We start from the raw sequence: 22376 nt of genomic DNA, 5'->3' as shown, positions 1-22376 counted from the left end.
GCAACAAAACATATACCTGAACGATTGCTTTCACTTAAACCACATTCCACACGGACATAGACTACAGCCACGCGTCGAGATTACCAGGCTCATAAATTATATATCGCCAGTCGTCTTTTATTATATGTCTTTTCTTGGGTACATATACAATAAGGAAGCAATACGATGGAAGCCCTACGTCTTTATCCACAGTCTTACACTCTTGACGACTTTTGTGCCTCACGCCTGGCTACTTGTCGTACAAAGTATATCTGGAAACTAGCAAACAATTGACCAAATCCTATTAGCTTACCAACTAGCTACTTAACAGCCATATTTAGAATGTCAGTAGTTACATGGGGAATTTTCCACGTATTCAGTCAGGCTACACACCTGCTTAAGTTTCCCCATGCATCACCTGTTGTTCATGCATTCAAGGTTGCCTCCAACTTTGGTCGTCCGCCTTGTGTGTGTGGAGTTTGCATGTTCTCCCCGTGCCTCGGGGTTTCCTCCGGGTACTCCGGTTTCCTCCCCCGGTCCAAAGACATGCATGGTAGGTTGATTGGCATCTCTGGAAAATTGTCCGTAGTGTGTGATTGCGTGAGTGAATGAGAGTGTGTGTGTGCCCTGTGATGGGTTGGCACTCCGTCCAGGGTGTATCCTGCCTTGATGCCCGATGACGCCTGAGATAGGCACAGGCTCCCCGTGACCCGAGGTAGTTCGGATAAGCAGTGGAAAACGAGTGAGTGAGTGAGAGTGTTGTTTCAAGAGATGGTGTAGCTGGCTTCATTAATCCCAATTTAAATGTATCCAACATAGTTGATTTCTTGGGCTAATAATGTATGTCAAATGGAAACAACGAAATGGCCCAAAGGATAATTAGAAGTTAATGAGTGTTAACACAACAAAAACACTGTTGAAATGCAGAGTTGGTTTGTAGACTTTACCTCCATTTTTCATCAACACAGCACTTTCATTCAATTCATTTCTAATTGAGTGGTCTTTTTGAAAACAAGACTTTGGAACAGGGGTCATCCTATTTGTAGATGGCGGTCTGGATGCGGACAGCAAAAGTATTTCAAGTAAATATTGTAGCAGACATGATTACGACGTGGCTCGTGTAGCAGATCCTCTGTTACACTTTACTCAATTGTGTCTTTGTGTAAATTATTTTTAATAGCTGAAAGCAGCTGGTCAGACCAGAGACTAGCAACAAGGTTAGAGATCAGAAAGGAAATAAACATAACCACTCTGGACTGTTCAAACAGCCATAAACTCATTTTTAATGCATCATTGAAATGTAACAGGTTGCCAGTCAGACATGCTAGTTGATTATCCATATTTTACATAACTGGACCTTTACAAATTGTATCTGGAATAGAAACAAACAGCAAACCATTTATTCGTCGTCCTGTCGTTTTACGTCCTTACATATAAACTCTTCCTTTTTTTTACATGATCGTACTTGAATTGAGCTCGAAGGAGCATTGTTGTGGGGGCTGGCCACACACACTAATGCAACACCAAAAACGTTCTGGAAACGTTGCTCTGAAGTCAACATCGCAGTGTCATTTCATTATCAGCTCACGCATTATTCACTGTTGATGATCATTGCTCAGTGTTTTTTTGGGGGACTAAAAGGAAAATAAAAATCATTTGTATTCCTTCTCCTTTTTCGGCTCATGTCTGATTTTGTTTGAAACATGTTCTTTATTTATGCACCTCGATGTTATGCCTTCTAGACTTGCTAGCATTGCCTGTGTTAGAGCATCATGTATAAAAGTAACTGTTGCATTGTGGGCAAACACTGGACGATGCAGCCCAAAGGGCAGATGGTTGGGACATGAGGTGAGGTAAGAGGAGGAGGATGACGAATGAGAGTTGCCTGGTGACTGTTGTCATGGTGACGGAGTGTGACTCCTAAGCTTGACTTGGAATTTCTGACTATTTATGCTTAAACTAGCAGAGTGAAATGACTGCAAACATCCAGACCTCTTGAGTCTATATCTTTCTAAATACCTGTTGTATGACAGTCTGTTAAAATCACTGAAAAAATAAAAGATTCCCAACCTACTTAGACCCCTTCAGTTAAAATAGTCTACATAATCCACAATGACAAATAATGGTAGACATCCTGAATGGTGACCTTTCACTCCAGTCGGAAATTGTGTGCAGATCTTTCTACATTTGTCTGAAATTCCTTCAATTCTAACCAGTCTCCTTTTTCCCTGCACTCTAGTAGTAAGATGATGACACCAGCATGCTTTACCACAAGGATAGTATTACAAGTTCCTGAGAAAATGCCTGGTTTTCACCAGACATGCTTGAAATTTAGCTCGAACAGTTTAAGATTTTTTTTCATCAAGTCTTTAGGTTCCTGCCATATACCTTTTACTTAGGAGTGGCTTCTGTCTATTCACTCTACCATAAAGGCCTGATTAATTGAGTATTTCTGAGATTGTTGTCCTTCCAGCAAGATCTCTCATCTTTTCAGAGGACCATTGGGAGTCTAGTTACTCCCTTACAATGGCCCTCTTAGCCTGGTTATGGAGTGTGGCTGGACAGCCAGCTCCAGAGCTCTGGTGGTTCAATACACCTTCTATTTACAAATGATTAATGAGAAATCCAATATTAGAAGGAGCAGAGACAGAATGGGTTCAAAGTTTTAGAATGCATTGCAGCTAAAAAAAAAAAAAAGGTGTCTATTCTGCTTATGATATAAAGCAGGCGAGCAGCTTTTGATCTGTAAGTAATTTGCATTTATATTATTTGCACTGGAATGATCACAACCATGTCTGTAAATCTGGTGCAGTTCTGTATTTTCCACACACCCCTTTTCTAAAACAGCTTTCTGGGCTAAGTGTATACCTGTACATTTGTTATGTGACCAGCCTGTCTCCTGTTTGGGAGAGGCAGCGGAATGATGGATAGTACTATTTGTTTCAGGGTAGCTTAAGTTATAAAGGTAAAATTAAATGTATTGCGTCATCAAGCCATGGACAACCAGGAATTCTCCTGGTTCTCCCAGGAATAGTCACTCTGGCAGTGAATAGTGATCAAAAATTTGTGTCATTTTGCTAATATATGTATATCTAATATATATATATCTATATCTATATATATATATCTATATCTATATATATATATATATATATATATATATATATATATATATATATGATTCAACTATAGACATTGTAACAGAAATCGGGTTGACATAGAACGGTGTTACTCATTGCGCAGCTCGCGAGCCTCCTGTGGCTCGCCAAGCTTTAATATGCGGCTCGCGTGGCAGTAAATAATACGATGACATGATCATGTGGTAAAATTTATTTTTCATTTAAATAACATTAAAAACAATCAGGGAAGCATAGAAAAACGAATGTGCTCTATTACAAATAATAATATATATTTATATATATTATTTGACTCGTCACTGACTCATTGCGTTCTGCACAATAGCCAGTTTTTGGCGGCCTGCCAGAAGCTAGTTTGTGTTTCATGCTAGTTAACAACTTGTGTTTACTGTACACACACGGACTAAAAAATGGATCGATTTCTTATAAAACAATCCCGCGCACAAAATGAACAGCAACAAAGCAATGTGACAGTGACAAAAGAGGTAACTGATGGGGAGCATGCATCATCCGCAACTCGAGTAATTATTGTATTGCAATATCGTACATTGTATTTAAGCAGATAAGCTATTTAAGACTGAATAACTTGGCATACATTGCAGTGAAAGTGGCTCTCCTATTGACTTTGTCCTATCAGTGTAGCTCACATGAAAAAATAGTGAAGACACTGACATAGAAGATCAATGCTTAATACCATGTTTTTATTGTGATTTGCACCAGAGTGGTCTAAAGGTCACTTGCCTTTAAACCAAGGTCATAAATGTCAAACCTTTTCACATAGATCTCTAAATATAAATTTTCCTAACCTGCCTTTAAGCAACTAAGTGACTAAGTGATTTATCAGAGCTTCTGTTCCATATGGTAAAACTCTTACGTTAAGTGCAGCGAATAGGTATCGGCAGCATCCTGGTTAAAAAGGAGAACCATACTCATTTGAGAGATGTGGAAATTACATTTATTTTACATTTAAATTCACATTACCATTTAGCATATCACTGCATGCCAAGGGCAAACTTGAAAATATTAGTTATAGATATCGAAAGAAAAAAAAAACGATTGCTAAAGCAAACTTAGAATGTAGATACTTGACAAGAATACAGAATCATAAATAGCGATCAGGATTGGGGTAAAACAAAATGAATAAATAAATCTCTGAAACTGAAATACAGGGTAAAAAAAATACAAAACAAAAGACCTTCTCAGAAGTACATTACCTCATTTGATAGAATTATGCAACAGACAGTTTGTCATTTTTGGAATATAAATTCAAATGATACTTTCATCCAATGCAATAAAAACCTTGTGTGTTTTTCAGCTAGCAATATCACAGCATCAAAGCTTTCTCCTTATTCTGCACAGATGTATGGCTTCTCTGCTGCATGCACAGCTAACTGGTGCTTCCTCAGGTATCCTGTACTACTGAAACTCTTCTCGCACTCGCTGCAGTAATACATTGTCTTTACGTTGTGGTTCTGTATGTGTCGTCGTAAATTGCTGGAGTTGCTAAAGCTCTTTCCGCACTCTGAGCAGTTGTAGGCTCTGGCCCCTGTATGGAGCAGTTGGTGAGCTTTAAAGGTATTTTTACGGAGGAAAATCTTGCCGCAGTCATCGCAATGGAACTCTGTCCTGGTCGAATGGGTCATCTGGTGGGACCTCAGAGTGCTGGAGGAGTTAAAACCTTGACCACACTCAGTGCATCGGTGGTGACGCTCATTTTTGTGCATATCTTCATGGGTTCGGAGATGAGAAGAGGCAAAAAAGCTTTTACCACACTCATGGCAATGGTACGGTCTTTCATTAGTGTGTGTTCTCTGGTGGACCTTCAAGGCCGGCATGTAACGAAAAGTCTTCTCACACTCTGAGCACTTATAGTTTCTTTTTCCAGAGTGAACTCGTCTATGGACACTCAGGTCTCCCGAAGATACAAAATGCTTCTCACACTGATCACAACTGTAGGGCTTTTCGCCTGTATGTAAGCGTTCATGAATCTTAAGATAATTCCGATGCTTGAAAGCTTTGCCACAATGACTACACTTGTATGGCATGTCACTTGAGTGGATAATCTGGTGTGACTTGAGGTGGTGGGCTCGTTTGAAGCTACTGCCACAGTCTGGGCACTTAAACGGTCGTTCTTCCTGATGAGTAAGTTGGTGGATGGTAAGGCTCTGCTTCCACCTAAAAGCCTTCCCACACACTGGGCAACTGTAGGGCGCGTCTTCTGCGTGTTTGCGCGAATGATTGTCCAGATGAGACTTCATAACAAATCTCATTTCACACTGATGGCAAGCAAAGGGCTTTTCTCCAGTGTGTCTTGCCTTGTGCATCCTTAAGTCTGCCGATGTATGGAAAGACTTTCCACACTGGTCGCACTGGTACGGTTTGATCCCCTTGTGTCGCTGTATATGCAGTTTTAATGTGCTTTTCCTACCAAAACCTATCCCACACAAAGAACAGAGGAAAGGCTTCTCTCCTGTGTGGCTTCTTTCATGGCATATCAGGTCTCTCCTCCTTGTGAACTTCTTTTGGCAATAGCCACAACATAGCAGCTTGTCATTTTTATGTAGCCGCTGATGTAATTCAAGTTCCTGCTTTCTAGCATATTGCTTTCCACAGGTGGAGCAACAATTTGACCGCTGTACAGAGTGGGATTTCTTATGGGTTTTCAGGTCTGATTTGCTTTCAAATGTTTTGCCACACTTGGTGCACAAATTTGCTTTCAGGGCCATTAATGATGAGGCATCTGAAGGAGTTTGGCCTTTCAGATCTATTGGGTTCATACTTGTATTTGGTACATCACTGGATGATGGTCTCGCAGAAGACCTCAAATGGGAAGAATGAATTTTCTTCTCAACTTTTGCAAGCGGTTCTTTCTTTAATCTGAAAAATTGCCAACTCTGTTAAGGTTAAGGACATTCAAGTAATTCTAGAGTCACCGCTAGATACACAGGTAGATATGAGCAAAACACGCCATACATACCTATATCTTCTGGGCTGCTTCTAAAAATACAGAACATATATAATATTTGGTGACAACTCAAACTACTAGTCATGATATCATAAATACTGATGAACTTTACCATTAAATGAGAGACATCCTCCACTTTAAACTCAGGTGCACCAGCTTCCTGGATGTTAAAATAGGCTGATATCTTCAGCTGTACTGGTTCATATTTTACCCTCCTCTCCTTTGTGGTACCACGCTTTTCATGTTCCTCTGAAGTCACAGTGTTTGTATTTTGAAACCATATCTTTGGTTGCATCTGCCAAGGCTGTGAGCCAAACACATGATAAAACAGTTTGATGGTATAGATAGCTGCTAATGATTGTCTTACGGTGGCCGAGAAGTGCAAAACAAATTAACAAATCCGAAAACACCTTAACAAGTCAGACAACCCGGAAGCGGTTGGTATAGTTTGTGAATGGGAACTTGCCATCGTCGGACAAGACACCTTTCATTCACCTGTATATCTTGAATGACAGGTGTCTTGTCCAATGATCGGTAAGTTTCCATTCACAAACTATACCTACCGCTTCTGGGTTGTCTGAATCGGTGCACAAAACACATTAACAAATCAGAAAACACATTAACAAATCAGAAAACACAACGACAATTCAGACAACCCGGAAAAGGTTGGTATAGTTTGTGATTGGAACACGTCACCTGTCACTCAAGGTATACAGGAAGTACAACAGTCTGCCGCAGGGAAAAGTTGGAATTGATGGATGGAATGGATTACTGTGGATTAATTCTGTTATTTTCTTATATTTAAACGGTGAACTTTACACATAAGATTCCATACCTGTATATCTTAAGTGACCGGTGTCTTGTCCAATGATCGGTAAGTTTCCATTCAAAAACGATACACTACCGTTTCTGGGTTGTCTGACTTGTCATTGTGTTTTCGGATTTGTTAATGTGTTTTCGGATTTGTTAATGTGTTTTGCACTTCTCGGCCACCGTATTGTCTTCACCAAATGCATTCTGCTTTCATTCCCATGTTACGTCTCATCTTGGTGTTACCTTCACATGCACATTGTGGTCCACATTACAGTCTGCCAATCTAATGATCCTTAACAATTAGATCGGGGTGGACAAATCAGCATAAAATAGGGACTCAGAACAAGCATATAGAGACAGAATAAGGACAACTTCACTTAATACTAATTTATATCTATCTATCTATCTATCTATCTATCTATCTATCTATCTCTTGGTCTTTCAAAGCACCTTCATATGGTGGCAAACTACACTTTTGTAACTGCCATCACTGGCTACACAACACCCAAACAAACCAAGGACGTTTTCAGGCTGTCAGGTAGAACTAATTTTACTAGGGATGTTAATTAGCTTTAACCACAGTGTGACAGAATCAGAAAGAATACAAAGGGATGTGAAAATGGTGACTAAACTGAGTAAAATACATTAATTCAATTCAATTCATTTGGATAGCACTTTTAACAATCTCCCATTGTCTCAAAGCAGCTTTACAGAAGTATGGAAACAAGAGCGAGAAAGGGAAATACTGTACATATATAATAATGAGAAGAAGAAAAAATAAGAATAAAAATTACTGTACATCACAAAACTATAACTAATTGTAATACAACACAGACAATCCACCTTTAAACAATTAACTGAGTAAAAAATAACATGCAATTCAGACTCAAATACTGTGTAAAATGCAAGATACTTCATTACCAGAAAAGGCGGAAGACTACAGCTATAGTCACCCTGCTGAGGGGATTAAAAGTAGACACTTATTTTCCATAGTCTGAATCAATGAATGTAATTAGTTAATTATATGTTTGAGGAAATATTTGACACTTTTTTTTTAAGCAGAGTTAATTGGACCTCAAGGCAAGAACACTGGAGCTTTGACCTGCCCGCTGGCTTAGCTAATGAATTATTCATTTCCCCAGCCCTGTGGAAGGGTGGAGCAACAAGCCAAAAGTCACTGAAAATGTCAGAATGCATTTAGACTGAAAAGGTTTTCTAAAACTAGCATTTGACTTTAAGGCTCTCGGTATCAAAAACAAGCTAAAACTTGATCCAGATTTTTCCACTGTTGCAATGTTACTCAAACTGTAAGTAGAAATTACAATTTGTGACTAGCTGAAGCTTATCAACTTTGAAGTAGCCGTTAAACTATGTCTATGTCTCACAATCCTTTTGTCATATATTCTTGAAAAGTTCATGATATATGCGTCATTAAAATTTTTTATTTCTTTCAAAGCTTCCTGAACTTTTACATATTTCATTCATATCCCTAATTAGAAGTAGACTATAAAGAAATTATTCACCCACAATTTTTATCTAAAAAAAAATACCCAACCAGCTCAAATACACACTCACCATTTCACCTTGCCTGTTCCTCAAAAGGAGATTTCCAATTTGTAAAGACACCATACACAATATCTCTTTAAAACAAACAGGACATTTCATAGACTGTGTCTTCTCCCAGTAACTTTGTACACAGTTTTTACACAACCTGTGGTAACACCTTAAATCCACAGGATTGTTTAAACATCTCAAACAAAATAAACATATGGTGTCCCCAAGGGGAATCTGCCTTTGAATACTGGCCATGCTCCTAAACAATGGGTAAAATGATGCGGATAATGCAATATTTTCCCTGCTGCAAGTGCAAACATATAGTTAATTAGTAACAGGTTTGACTTGCTGCCCACTGATCAAAACAGGTGAATTGATTTTCTTCCTTTAGAACTTTATGGTGGCCGACTATGCTACTGATTAGGAATGTCAGCACCACCTTCTGGAAAGGATGACAAGTGCTATTCATAATAGCATTTTATCACCAACATTCCCAACAACAACCAATCACGCAAGGTTTGGGACAAATATTAAGCAAAGAAGCGCTGAGTATGCAACACTGTGAGAGACCCCATAGCCTATTAAATTTGTAACTGCTGAATCGGTGAAAATCATGATAAACAAAAGTGTACAGTTATCTAAAGATCTATCTCTAACACATATACACAGTGCCCAGAACCCGAGATCCACTTCAGCTATCCCATTAATTAGGGCAATGCTGGCTCAGATGCTTAAGGCTCTGAGTTGTTGTTCACAAGGGCAGGGTTGCTCAAGATGCCACCTTTGAACCCTTGGTAAGGAGCCTTAACCCTCTCTGCTCTGGGGTGCTGTATCGTGGCTGACCCTGTGCTCTGACCCAAACAGCCTAACAAGTTTGTATATGTGAAGAAAATCATTTCACTGTTATACACAATGTATATGTTTAAAATAGATAAAGGCCATAAAGAATGACTTTCCCTGGGGACTACACTTGAACTTTATGACATATAATCTGAAGACAGAATGCAAAGACTTCCTATTTATTTGTGTACAAGTTTGCACAAGACCCAAATATGGACACAGAGTGGTCCTCAAGGCTCTATTTTAGGCCCAGTGCTATTTTATAGAAATAATAATATTTTGCTTATATTGAGTACAAAATGTAGAATGTACACATTTTTCATACATACAGTACACAGAATTACTATTTCACAGTACTTTTGAATTCTCAATTCTGATTGATCAGAAAGTATTTTGTGAAACAGAATCTTTTGGCAATCATTCCAAGATTTATATTAATGCACTATGATGAAAATCGTAGTTATTTTATATCTATCCTCGTAAATTTGACAGAGAATGCTGTTGAGGAAAAGGATCAGAAGGATCAGAAAGGCTGCTAAATCAACGATCTTTCTCTCTTATAAGAAACTGGAGATTTGCAGCACATTTACTGATTGCTAGAGTTCCCTGGGAGTCAGACGATCGTTGCTTTTTTATCTCATCTACAGCTTGTCCAAGACTTCACTGCATAATACTAAAATGTTATAAATGTAAATAAACAGAGCCAGACGAAACCAGATGTTTTCCCATGCTTTGGCTTCTTTATAGATTTTTCTTGTTTGATATACCTGTAGTGCAGAAATCACTCTCACTCACTCATTTTCTCCCGCTTATCCGAACTACCTCGGGTCACGGGGAGCCTGTGCCTATCTCAGGCGTCATCGGGCATCAAGGCAGGATACATCCTGCACGGAGTGCCAACCCATCGCAGGGCACACACACACACTCTCATTCACTCACACAATCACACACTACGGACAATTTTTCCAGAGATGCCAATCAACCTACCATGCATGTCTTTGGACCGGGGGAGGAAACCGGAGTACCCGGAGGAAACCCCCGAGGCACGGGGAGAACATGCAAACTCCACACACACAAGGCGGAGGCGGGAATCGAACCCCCAACCGAGTGTGAAACGAGTGCAGAAATCAAGTTATTTTCATTTAACATTTATGAAATGTGCGATGTCAGAGCCCAGATCTAAATCTTATTAAAAACCTTTGGATTGACCCCTCCTCCTTTTTTTAAGCTGAAGGTCTTTCTGAAATGTGTGTTATATGTGTAATATTTTATTAAGTATACTGGTGAAATACATTTAATCAATTATTTTCCACCCCTACTAAGCAACAATTTAAAAAAATAAAATCCTAGTATATAAAAAAAATCCCCCCAAAAAGTCCATACTATTTTGTGTGTAAGGGCATAAATTGACACATATAATATGCTTTGAATCGGTTTTTTTTCTTAACTTTTTTAGGGTACAAAACACAAGGATCAGACACCCTGTTTTGTTAGTTTTCATCGTGACATACATTTTTTTTTGTTGTTGTTGCTGTTAAAAAAAAAGATTTGGATTTGATTCAAAATAATAGGTATATTCGGGATGTTCTGATTTTACTTTGAAAACTTAAACAGTTATTTATTGTAGGACACATTGTTTGTTTGTTTGTTTGTCTGCTTGTTTGTTTAAATTAATTAATTCATTCATTCATCTTCTACCGCTTATCCGAACGACCTCGGCACAGGCTCCCCGTGTTTAAATTAATTTTAACTTAATTCAGCAGAAGAAATTAATCAGAGGAATCATTAGTAGAAAGTTGGTAGGAACTTTAGGAACAAAGCACAGTGATTCAAATAAATAGCCACTTTTTTTAACCTAATGTTCTGTTATTATATATTATACATATAAGGTGAAAATGTGTAAAACACAGGAGTAGAAAGCAAAATAGCTTCAAAAAGCAGACTTTTAAAAATGTTCATGAAATAAATTTATACTGATAAAAATCTAAACTGGACACATTATTGTGATAGGAGTCTAAACGTTTAGTGCATTTATAATGACTGTACAGTGTCTTTAAGGGGACTTTTAACTTGCTGTATTGTGGTACTTATGGGCTTTGTAGTCTTTTATTAAGACTGATTGAACAATTGGGAATTAAATGCATATATACGCCAAATAAAAGCATTTTTTTATTAAAATGAAATTATATAAGCATTTTTAAACAGTTGGAAGTATGGAGTCAAGGCTGATTTGTGTCTTCAAACAACTGAAAACCTCAAAATTAACCTACATGACTGAAATGTTCTAGTGAAATTTACAATTGAATTTTACTTCCGCTTTTCGTTGCTTTAAGGTTTTGACGCTATTTGGCTGAAGAATGCGCGTGCTTGGAAGCAGCCCTGTTGCTAAGCAACCCACAGCCAGTGTAGGGAGAAACGAAGCATTTCGAGCTTCGAATCAATTGAACCAACTGCTTCGCAAAATGATTCACTGTTTCGAAGCTTTCGAAACGCCGCACGCTGGCGACACCTGCTGGCCAAAACATTGTAATATCACCAAATATCTTCACAGCAGTGTAAATTTGTAAATAATATTAAATATGCATTTATAATCACTCTGCATTTAATTAATCAATTAATTAATTACTCTCATGTGTTTGGCATCAAAATAGCCACAAAGGTTGCAAGCCAGTGACTTCTGTGCTGGTCCCAAGCCTGGATAAATAGAGAGGGTTGCATCAGAAAATATAAAAATAATAAAACTTATTTGTGTATAAACTTGTCTATAATGATTTTGTCTGAAAATGATCTTGCTTCCTAATCCTAAAGAACTGAACATAGGAGCTGAAACAAGCCTTTAAGCTAGGAAGTTGTGTACATCATTACAGGTCACAGTTTTAGACATCACTTACAAAAGTGTGGGGTCACTTACATTTGGGGTCACTTACAAAAGTGGTTCCCTGGCTCAACCACATATCATTCTATTATGTCTTGCAGAAATTTTGGATTATTTAGCTACCATCTTTTTGGCAACTTCAGTAGAATGCATTTTACTTGGGAAAGGATTTTTTGCGCATCATCTAAAGAACCACAGTCCGGACCATCTCTCTTCTCATTCGTGGACTTGGTCGTTTTTTCTCTCTAATAACTGCATCGGTTCCAATGGTAACTTATCCAGTGATATAAGAAATGTCCATCCAGTTGGTATTAGGGCTTTGGGAAGAGGTTGCTTGTGAACTCTGTGGAGAAAGCGACTACAAACTTCTTGGAGCTTCTGGCAAGGCATCAACAGATGTGAACTGGTCTCAATGCTGACAGCAAATCAGCTTTCTCAGAAAAGCTGAAATCATCACTTATCTCCACACCAAGAGAATGCAAGGTCTCTTCTAAAATATTTTTTGGCAACCTCTGGAAGATCAGGGATGATGTCGGTAATGGTTGTGTGTAGAAACGTTCTTTCTGTGTCAGTCGTTTCTGGAATTAAGCAAGCAGTAATTAGACATGTAGAGAACACTGTACATATAAGAGCTCCAGATTTTTTTAGTATACAATGTGTTTGAATATTTTAACTGCTTTCTGTACATGTAAATGTAACTATACTACGCTATGTACGTATACATTTTTAGTATAGTTTCTCCACCACTGTGGCCAAGACCTCTATTTCAACACCACACTGTGTTTCAGTGAAATGACTCGATGCCCGTTAACAATGTATGATGGTAATGGATAAAAATCTCCCAAGTCGTTAATATTAAGACATTGCAACCTGGAGCTCTGTTTGGTCACAGAGTACAGATGGTATTCAGACTGATAATCAGCTTTATGTATTTCTCTCACAAAATGTGTTTACTTTACAAACGCATTGTTCATAGGTTTTAGTGGTCTCTCAGGAAATAAAGACTTTCTTGTTTCCTAATATTCTTGGATTTGACGGTCAGGATAGGCTACGTGTGCTGATGATTAACATTATCTTTAAGCCAGATAGTTAACTGCCACACATCATCATCTGATTTTTGCATCTTTTCACCAATTATTACTGGAAGCAATCTTAAAAAAATTCCACTTCTGAATGGCTTGCTCTGAAAGATTGGGGAACATCAGCATCATCTCCTTTGTACTTGAACTTTGTACTTGTATCTTTACCTTTATGCTTTTGTAGTCTTGACTGCCTTCATTTTGTAGATCATAAACAGCAGAATCGTAACTACGGGTTATTTCACAGTACCTACGAAATTAAAAAAAAAATTTATGTGAACCTACCAATATGTTGTTCTCAGCCGTCCTTGGTGACGGAAAGAGAACAAATCTGAATCGTTTACACGATCACATACTTAAACATATGTCATTTTTTTAAAAAAGCGTAATCCTGTCCTAACTCATGCACATGCTACAGGTCCCCTGTACAATCTATGCTCTTTTAATTGCCATAAAAGTTCTTTAACTGTGTGAAATTGTCTGTATTACGATATTACGAAAGCTGCTCTGTGAGTGGATGAGGCAAAGCTCCATAGATACAAAGCTCATATTTTGTCTTTAAAACACAGATTTTCTTTTACACGGCAATTTTACACTGACAATATGCATTATAAACATGATTACAGTTTTTCTCAGTTTAAGTTGCACTTATCTGTAAATATGCAAATTACTATGGCTATTTTAACATATTCCTTAATGTAAACTAAGTTTTATTTGGTTCAGTGTTTTACAGCAGTATTTTTTTGTATATTTAAAATATGACTGTATATGTAACAACATTTCATTGTTTTTAGGTTTACAAAATTTAGATGTCAGGATTTTTACAGTTCATTTTACAGACGTTTTTAACAGTGTTGTTTTGGTATTCCAGATGTTTCACTTCTTCCAGATGTTTGCCCATCAGCTACTTGCTGGTGTTATTGTGGTATGTTATATAATAATCACACAGCCTAAATCTCACAATATTGTTTTCTAAACTCTCAAAATGTTCCCAAATAATTATGTTGGCTTTGTAGAAGCCAACATTCTGTTTTCCTATTTAAGCTTAGACAAAAATTTATAAAATTTAATGCGGCCTAGGGCTTTCGAGCCACATGCACCAAATTTGGATATGTTGTAGACGCTGGTCTGAAGTTTGTTGCTGTTACTTTTCTAAGCGATCCGAGTACCGGTACTTCCGGTACCGGGTCTCAAATTGGCCTTTTTTCCTATAAACTCCCATTATAAAATTTGGAGGTTTATAACTCGGCAAGCTTTCGAACTATCTACACCAAACTCGGCCAGCAAAATTGGTGTACCGACTGGCCTTTCGATTGTGCCGAAGCCCCGCCCCCAAAATATGCAAAATCTTTTTTTTGCAAAATATGCAAAAAACTTTTTTACAACATGGACATGTGACATATGAAAACACTCAGAACAATGAGGGGAACTTCCTCAGGAGAATTCGGATGACATCACATGCTCGTCTCCACTTGCCTCCAAATGTTTTGGCACCCTATCTTTCTGTCCACTTGCCTCCAAAAGTAACACTGACCCTTATGTCCAATCGCCCCCATAAAGCACCGGCCTTTGCGAATACTTGCCTCGTCAAAGCCAACATCAAAGTTTGTCGCGACGAACTTTACAAATCTAGTTGACGTTGTTTTTTCTTTACTCCACTCATTAAACCTTACACTGTACATCGAACGGATCAGCATAATAAAACCCACCCGTAATCAGTGAAAACCGTAGTACACACCGGTTCATGGTGTTGACGTAACGAATGACGTAACCACTTGACTTGCCCAATTTAGTACGCGCTCCGTTCGTAAATGATTCGAATCAGTGTTCATGAATCAGTGTTCATGAATCAGTCCGTCATTACCGGAGCAACGCTACTTGACTAACGGTTCAAGTTCAATAAACCCAGCAGTTTAAATTCTGTTCATTCGCTAAAGTGTTTGTAAAAAATTCTGTTTAAAAAGGAAAAGAAAAAAAAATGGATATCTCGGTTTTGTCTCAGATTATTTCTGAGAATGGCTGGAACAGAAAATTCGCCGTTCCAGTGTCAAATACAGAGAATAACACTTTGAAGGAAGAGGTAAAGAAAGACCTATAATATATAGGACCTATAAAGAAAGACATGAACATTATATATAATGTGTGTTCATAACATAATAATATATATCATAATAATAATAATAATAATAATAATAATAATAATAATAATAATAATAATAATAATAATATATATATATATATATATATATATATATATATATATATATATATATATATATATAGGGGTGATTCTAGAATTTTCATTTTAGGGTGGCTCAGCCCCCAGGGTATAGGGTTGTATACTACTAACCTTATTGCAATCCACTATTCCATTGTATTCCCTGTATTTCACTGTAAAAAAAAAAAAATGAAAAATTTAGATGTGACCAGTCACTAGAAAATTTTGAGTTGTGAATGTAGTTTTTTTTTTTACAATGAAGATTTTTTTTTTGTGGGAAGAAAAAACAACTATCACACCGTGATAAGGGCTGAAGTTGAACGCAGCGAAGACGCATTGGATGAGAAACCGAACTGTGTATCGGTCCAGTAAACCGCAATTACAAGAACTGCACCGATGCAGATGTCATATCATAGCAATCCATCAATAAAAGCACACACACCTTGTACTCTCTGATGTTTTTAGGGGGGCTTGGCAGAAGGGTCTAGTGACGCCCCTGTATATAAAGCTTATTCTCATTTCCTCAAAGACCATTAATGCTATAATAATCTTTAATTATATAGTTTTGTACCGAAATAGTTTTCCAATACGATCGCAGCATACAAGTAGCTTATTAAATCTAAACGCATGTTACAGTAGAACAGTTTCACTAAAGTAGGATGGTGAATAAATGATGCAATAAAAAAAAAAATCTTCTCCACCCCTTCCAGGTCCTGAGAAAACAGAAAGAGGTTTTAAAGGCAGAAAACAATGTGTGCCAGTATACGGAGCAGATCAGAACCACGATCGGACATCTGAGAAACACCAAGCAAGGGCACATGCACATTCAGGTGAAAAGAGACATTAAATCTTTGGCCAGTGTTTGAACCAAGCAGCAGTTTATTTTCTTAAAAGCGAATGGTGTTGATTTGTGATCGATTGATATCTGTGTGCAGGCACTGTGCAGGGCTGTAGAGAAACAGAATGACACCAATCTGCACTTCAAGGCCTTGGCTGACAGAGAGGAAGGACGGCAGCGTCAGGAGATTTCCATGTGGCGGAGTGAGCTCATATGGCTGCAAGAGAAGCATAAATCAAAGGAGGTTATATATTTTCTGCTCTCTTTGTGTTAAACAGAATTTAAGTAACTCGCTCTCTTAAATTGAGAGACGGAAACTTTCACATAACATAAGGAAATAAAGCATCTGAAATGTTTTATTTGCTGCGCAGAACTTCCTCTTCAAAGTCACACAGAAGATAGAGATGCTCAAGGCTCAGATGAACTGGGACCAGAAGACACTGGATGCCTGGATAGAGGAATCGACTCGCAAAGACGAGGACATCATGGTCATCGTAAAATATGCGCAGCAAGATGAGAGCAGGATTCATGTGAGTCTGATATCTTCTCTTTAATCGTAGCCAACACTACATAGGTGAATATACCAGCATAGTGTTTTATCCTGAAGAGCTGATAATGTCTGCTGGACATTAGAGCAGATATGTGGGCATACTGTACCAAGTTTACAAGATGTTCTTTCATGCCATTGATAAAGCATCATCGGCATTCTGTCTGTGACGGACACAGATTGTCTCTCCATGATAATGTGACTCAGAACCACTCAACCACAGAATTGGCCTTCTTCCTGAAAGCCAGTTGTATTATGCAGACTGCTTTATACATATTGACCTATTTATTTTTTAAAGTGTTCTTGTATGTGCCATACAGAAGCTGACTCTGAGCATGGAGAAGGTGAATCTGGAGTCAAATAAGAAGAGAAAAGCTTTGGACAACGAGGTCACTGACACCATCGTAGCACAGGTCTGTTAGATTGTGTTAGTGTGTCTTTATTTTTCTCTCCCGTTTCCTATAAAGAGACAAAATCTTCTTTAGGTTCATGTCCATTACACTCACAAGGTAAAACTGGCGCGTGTGTCGAACACAGGTGGCTCTGGAGAAGACGGTCGAGATGGTGCAAAAGGCACACGTGGAGACACAGGAGCTGATCAACCAGTGGGTGAATTCCATTGAGAAGATGAAGGAAGATGACCACGATCTGCAGCAGTGTGCTTTGGTATGCAGCTACATTAATGTAGCAGCTACACACACGTGGAAATTTTTAAAAAAAAATGTATTTGGTTTATTTTTATTTTTAGCTGCTGACAGAGTTGTACCAAGTTATCCGTGAACGCAAAGCACTGATAAAAGAGAAGCAGTACCTCCAGGGTAACGAGGTGGAGAACAACAAGGACTGCAAGAAGACGATTGCCATGCTCGAACGCCAGGTCAACCAGCTACGGCAACAGTTTCAGGAAGAGGAACGCAACATTGATCGACTGCAAGATGAGGCATGTTCTTATAGATGTGCCGACTACAGTGCATTACCTACATGCTTATAAAGAGAAGGGTCTTATATTAACGTGTTGCTGTTTCACAGCTGGTGAACATCAAAAGCTATGTGGATCGCACTGCTACAGACTTGGACGCTAAGAGATCCCACTTAGCGAGCATTAAGAAGGACGTCGATGATAAAACTGCAAAGTAATTCTTCCTCATTGTTACAAATAGATTTAGCGGCTCAGTAAAATGATTCAAACCCGGAACACGTCGAAGGGAGAATGTTTACACCAGCTAAATTAATTTTTAAAATCGTTAAAAATTAAGAAATTATAAATTCAAAAATAATTATCCTGCTATGACCAGAAGTAAATACAGCACAAAATTGATTTTGTATTTAGGCCTCTTCAGCTCACTCTGTATTCCTTGCAGATTAGAGGATATACAGCTGTATAACATGGCCCTAGAAGAGAAGATGCAGGCTTTGACCGAGGAAGCACTTAGCATGGAGGAGAGAGCCGCTCATATGGACCAGCTGTACAGAGATCTTGAGAAAATCTTCAAAGTGAGCACTCCAGTCAAAGCTGCGGTTCTCGAAAAAAAATGAACCAACACCAATCATCTTCAAGCAATCAAACAACCTCTGGTATAAGATGGTATGATATATCTTGCTTTTTTTCTCTCACCTTAATTAATCGCAGCGTATTTGTTTGTATACAGGAAAGTGAAACTCAGCTCCAGCGGGAACACAAGCTCCTCTTCCAGAAAAAACAGGAATTACAGACACTGCGAGCCAAGGTGAAGAATGTCATATCAGATAGCTCAGGCAGTCGTTTAGCTCTGTCCAGCATGGACAGCCGCCTCAGGAAACTAGACCAAGATGCTCTCAAGCACCAGGACTACATCAACAACCAGGCAAGGCATCTAGACCATAACAAATATTCATACTCATCATTCCTATATTTAAGTCCTACAGTCTACTCATGGTCCCAAATGTTGTCCTCAGATGCCTTTAACTGAAAGTTCATTGTGCCATTTTTAATTACCAGGAGTTCCAGGTTCGGGTTCTGGATAGGAAAATTGCCTTTCTGAGCGGAGACTTGAACAAGGAGGAGAAACAAGCTCTGGAAAAGCAGGTCTCTGAGCTGAGTGCAGCACTTGAGGAAAAGAAAAAGGCAGCTGCTTTGCTTGCAGTACAGCTCAAGAAGCTTCAGGTGAAGATAAAGTGGTAAAAACCAGTAGCGGGGGAAGCTATGTGTGAAGCATATTGATCCTAACACCCGTGTCTGCGTGTTTTCAGAACGATATCCGCTGTGTGAGGAAAGAGAACGAGAAGACGGGAGCAGAAATGAGAGACCTGACTACAAAGATTGAGGAATTGATCCTCATTGATGACACCATGAACAAAGACATGAAGAGAATTCTTCTCAAGAAAAAGGTCCTCAATCACGACAACATTCCTTTGGGCTAAATTACAAAAGAGTTTTGTCCTTAGTGACTAGTAGCTAAGTATCAAGGGAACACAGGAAACCGAAATCAGAATAAGCGCTGGTTAAAGTAGTAAATGACCAACTATATGTGTTTCTGATTTTTAGATGGTCACCTTTTGTTGAGACAGACAAGTTATTGTCATTTATTGATATTAATTGACAGACTCTATGCTGTCCTACAAGGACCGCATCACAAGCAGTCTGTTTGACACTTTACCTCCATTAGGAAAGCATAGTGGAGAAAAATATCCTGAAGCTGCAGGTGAAGCGCCTCAGGAACCTGGTATATGACAAGGCGGATACCGTCCTCTCTATGGAGAAGAGGAAGATGCATCTGCAGGTAGCCATGAAGGAGCGGCAGGAGGAGATCTTTGTTTATCGGGAAATGCTCAGCAAGCAGCACAAGATCACTGAGCAGGACATGCACGGGCTAAGGTGGGACATGAGGAAGAGTTAGTGGCAGAGTTATCAGGACAGCCATCATTGTTTATTTGGTGCTACTGTCCCATGTTCCACGTCCCCTGACCCTGTGGTCATTCATTCACTGCTTAATACCTCTTTGCAGGGCCCAGCTCCACGAACGACTGTTCAAAGTTGAGACGATGAAGAAAAGATATGAGATCGTCACCATTTCCATGGCTGTACCAGAGGACGAGGAAGACGAATTCCAGGCCTATTTCATTATAAAGGTAGCAACATTTTATTTCCGGATTCTAACAGAAACGGAAGATGAATGAATATAAATTAATTCCTTAACCTGTATTGGATTGCTGATCTGTCTCGAAGGCGGCTCAAGAGAGGGAGGAGCTTCAGCGCAAGAACGACGATTTGGACGCCAAGGTCTGCAAGGCAGAGAAAGAAAACAAGGCACTGGAAAACACCATGCATCTGTTCAATTATCATGAGAGCAACTATTATAAATCCATCAACAAGGTCACAGAATCCAGTACGTGCATGACTTCCTGTATTTTTAAATCTTCATCTTTAAAACTTCCTGTATTTATTTGATTATGGTTACTGCAGGTATTAATCATTCACAAAACCAGACCCAGGAAGTGTATTTCGACTTTAGTTCAGTTGCTTTTTCTTGATACATCTACCCAGGGTCTGGGTGTGTGATTATGTAAAGACAATTAAATACATTAACCATTATGTTTTCACTTTGTAGCTCCCGAGTATCAAAAGAAATTAGTGTTAGAGGAAGAGAAAAGGACGGCAAATGAGAAGGTCGAGTTCATGAGACACCGAATCAGAGAGCTGCAGGAAGACATTGAGGTCTGTCTGAGCATCAGATATTCTGGAAAACATTTTCACTCAGTGAAGCATGCTGGTGGTAGCATCATGTTTTGAGCATTACCCAGGACTTGCTTCTTTGACTACTCCCCTTTTTTCATGACGCTGCCTGATATGTTCTGTTTACATACTAGCATACTGTTACCCAACAGGTGTATTTAGTTCGAGATCTAATTCCACTCTAATGGAAATATTTGTGACTGGTTGTACCGGGGGGGGCACGGTGGCTTAGTGGTTAGCACGTTCGCCTCACACCTCCAGGGTTGGGGGTTCGATTCCCGCCTCCGCCTTGTGTGTGTGGAGTTTGCATGTTCTCCCCATGCCTCGGGGGTTTCCTCCGGGTACTCCGGTTTCCTCCCCTGGTCCAAAGACATGCATGGTAGGTTGATTGGCATCTCTGGAAAATTGTCCGTAGCGCGTGAGTGAATGAGAGTGTGTGTGTGTGCCCTGCGATGGGTTGGCACTCCGTCCAGGGTGTATCCTGCCTTGATGCCCGATGACGCCTGAGATAGGCACAGGCTCCCCGTGACCCGAGGTAGTTCGGATAAGCGGTAGAAGATGAATGAATGAATGAATGAATGGTTGAACCAGATCTAATAACTTAAGTTATTTTGTGTAGAAAGGTTTTCTCCTCTACAATTAAGATATTCTAATAATTATTTAACCTACATAAATCATATTAGGTTAGTGTCAGAGCTGCATTTCAGTGTTTTTTTTTTTCTTTTCTTTTTTTTTCTTTGACAGGACCTAAGCATCTCAATGAACAGCTTGCATCAGGACGAAGCTGCTCTGAGACAAAGACACACCGTTTTTGGAGTGCAGATTTCCTCTTTGAAAAATGAACTCATTTGTCAGCAGGAAAAACTTGACAGGACCACCAAGCAGGTCAGATAGCTTGCATTCATGTAAATGTTTTCCCCAGATTAAACAGAATTAAAAAAACAGGGGGAAAAAATAAGTCTTGTTACAAATTAAGAGTCTCATTTACATTTGAATTTTCTCTCTTCCTCATGGACCAAATTGTTAAGTGTTCAAATTTGACATCATTTATTTATGCTGCAGTATACCAAGCTGAGAAGGGAGGTCCGCTCTAGTAAAAACACCACCGGAGAGACCTTTGAGGAACGTGACATCAAGCTGAAAGAGCTGAAAGAATGCAAGAAGGCGATAAATAAGATGATTCTGGAAGTCATGGAGAAGCATCCGGACCTCCAGTCGATATTACAGATGTACTCTGCACAGGTGAAGAGCAGAATAGCGCTCAAATGGAGGAGCAATCATGAGCATGGTGTCTAATAGTGTCTAAATTATGTTTGCTGTCATAGGCCGGACTTGCTCTTCCTCATCCATCCATTTTAAGCAGGGCCTCAAGGCTGAGTTCGGCACGTAGTTCCGCTTCTCCCAGGTAAACCACTGTAGCAAACGAGCACTTCATGTTCATACTCATCAGTCAGATATCCACTTTGTTTTGCTTTAACTCTTATAAGATGAATGCAGTCCTTCAAACCTTTTCCTGTGCCCAATTAGTGCATCACAGATGTATATTAATGTGTTTGTTGCTTCACATGGAAGACGTTTCAGATAAACAGATTTTATTAAAAGCCATTATGGTGGTCAACACAATTATTCATATCAGTATTTTCTGTGCATTTTGACCAGATCTTCCAGATTCCTAGGGCCATCGCCAAGCAACAGCGCCAGAGCCTTGGACGTAAAGACGGTTGAGTTTTTGGTATAAATATGAAAATCAAAGTAACGTTGAATAAAATCAAGAGTCCTCTTTCTCACTATCCCTTTTTTTTTTTGCATACACACAGTT

The 22376-nt window shown here is 39.0% G+C and overlaps 2 protein-coding genes across 2 annotated transcripts; one reads left to right on the top strand and one right to left on the bottom strand.

The window, feature by feature from the left end:
- Window positions 1–2679: 2679 nt before the first annotated feature.
- On the top strand, window positions 2680–22347 carry LOC132847862 (coiled-coil domain-containing protein 39-like). Its single transcript, XM_060873380.1, has 20 exons — window positions 2680–2724; window positions 16171–16290; window positions 16396–16542; window positions 16670–16828; window positions 17166–17258; window positions 17383–17511; window positions 17594–17785; window positions 17875–17978; window positions 18207–18339; window positions 18495–18689; window positions 18824–18988; window positions 19075–19212; window positions 19491–19699; window positions 19830–19953; window positions 20051–20210; window positions 20433–20539; window positions 21302–21442; window positions 21620–21799; window positions 21883–21962; window positions 22217–22347. The coding sequence occupies exons 2-20, from the start codon at window positions 16279–16281 to the stop codon at window positions 22293–22295; spliced, it is 2547 nt and encodes an 848-aa protein (XP_060729363.1). The 5' UTR covers window positions 2680–2724; window positions 16171–16278; the 3' UTR covers window positions 22296–22347.
- si:ch211-119o8.6 (uncharacterized protein LOC556659 homolog) lies at window positions 4071–8789 on the bottom strand. The gene is made up of 4 exons (XM_060873906.1): window positions 8470–8789; window positions 6194–6385; window positions 6094–6113; window positions 4071–5993 (listed from the first exon to the last, which is right to left on the bottom strand). The coding sequence occupies exons 1-4, from the start codon at window positions 8701–8703 to the stop codon at window positions 4463–4465; spliced, it is 1977 nt and encodes a 658-aa protein (XP_060729889.1). The 5' UTR covers window positions 8704–8789; the 3' UTR covers window positions 4071–4462.
- Window positions 22348–22376: the final 29 nt, after the last annotated feature.

The sequence above is a fragment of the Tachysurus vachellii genome, chromosome 7, assembly GCF_030014155.1.
Source record: "Tachysurus vachellii isolate PV-2020 chromosome 7, HZAU_Pvac_v1, whole genome shotgun sequence".
Lineage (NCBI taxonomy): Eukaryota > Metazoa > Chordata > Actinopteri > Siluriformes > Bagridae > Tachysurus > Tachysurus vachellii.
This window is presented reverse-complemented; position numbering and strand designations above follow the sequence as displayed.

What these genes read in the sequence shown, in the direction of transcription:
- si:ch211-119o8.6 (XM_060873906.1), bottom strand. Translation starts at nt 8,703, where the DNA reads ATGGCCAGTATTCAAAGGCAGATTCCCCTTGGGGACACCATATGTTTA. An exon ending in GGAACAGGCAAGGTGAAATG is followed by an intron (nt 6,386 to 8,469) that starts GTGAGTGTGTAT and finishes TTTGGCTCACAG; the next exon opens with CCTTGGCAGATGCAACCAAA. An exon ending in AAGCAGCCCAGAAGATATAG is followed by an intron (nt 5,994 to 6,093) that starts GTATGTATGGCG and finishes GCAATTTTTCAG; the next exon opens with ATTAAAGAAAGAACCGCTTG.
- LOC132847862 (XM_060873380.1), top strand. An exon ending in TTGATCGACTGCAAGATGAG is followed by an intron (nt 17,786 to 17,874) that starts GCATGTTCTTAT and finishes GCTGTTTCACAG; the next exon opens with CTGGTGAACATCAAAAGCTA. An exon ending in AGGACTACATCAACAACCAG is followed by an intron (nt 18,690 to 18,823) that starts GCAAGGCATCTA and finishes TTTAATTACCAG; the next exon opens with GAGTTCCAGGTTCGGGTTCT.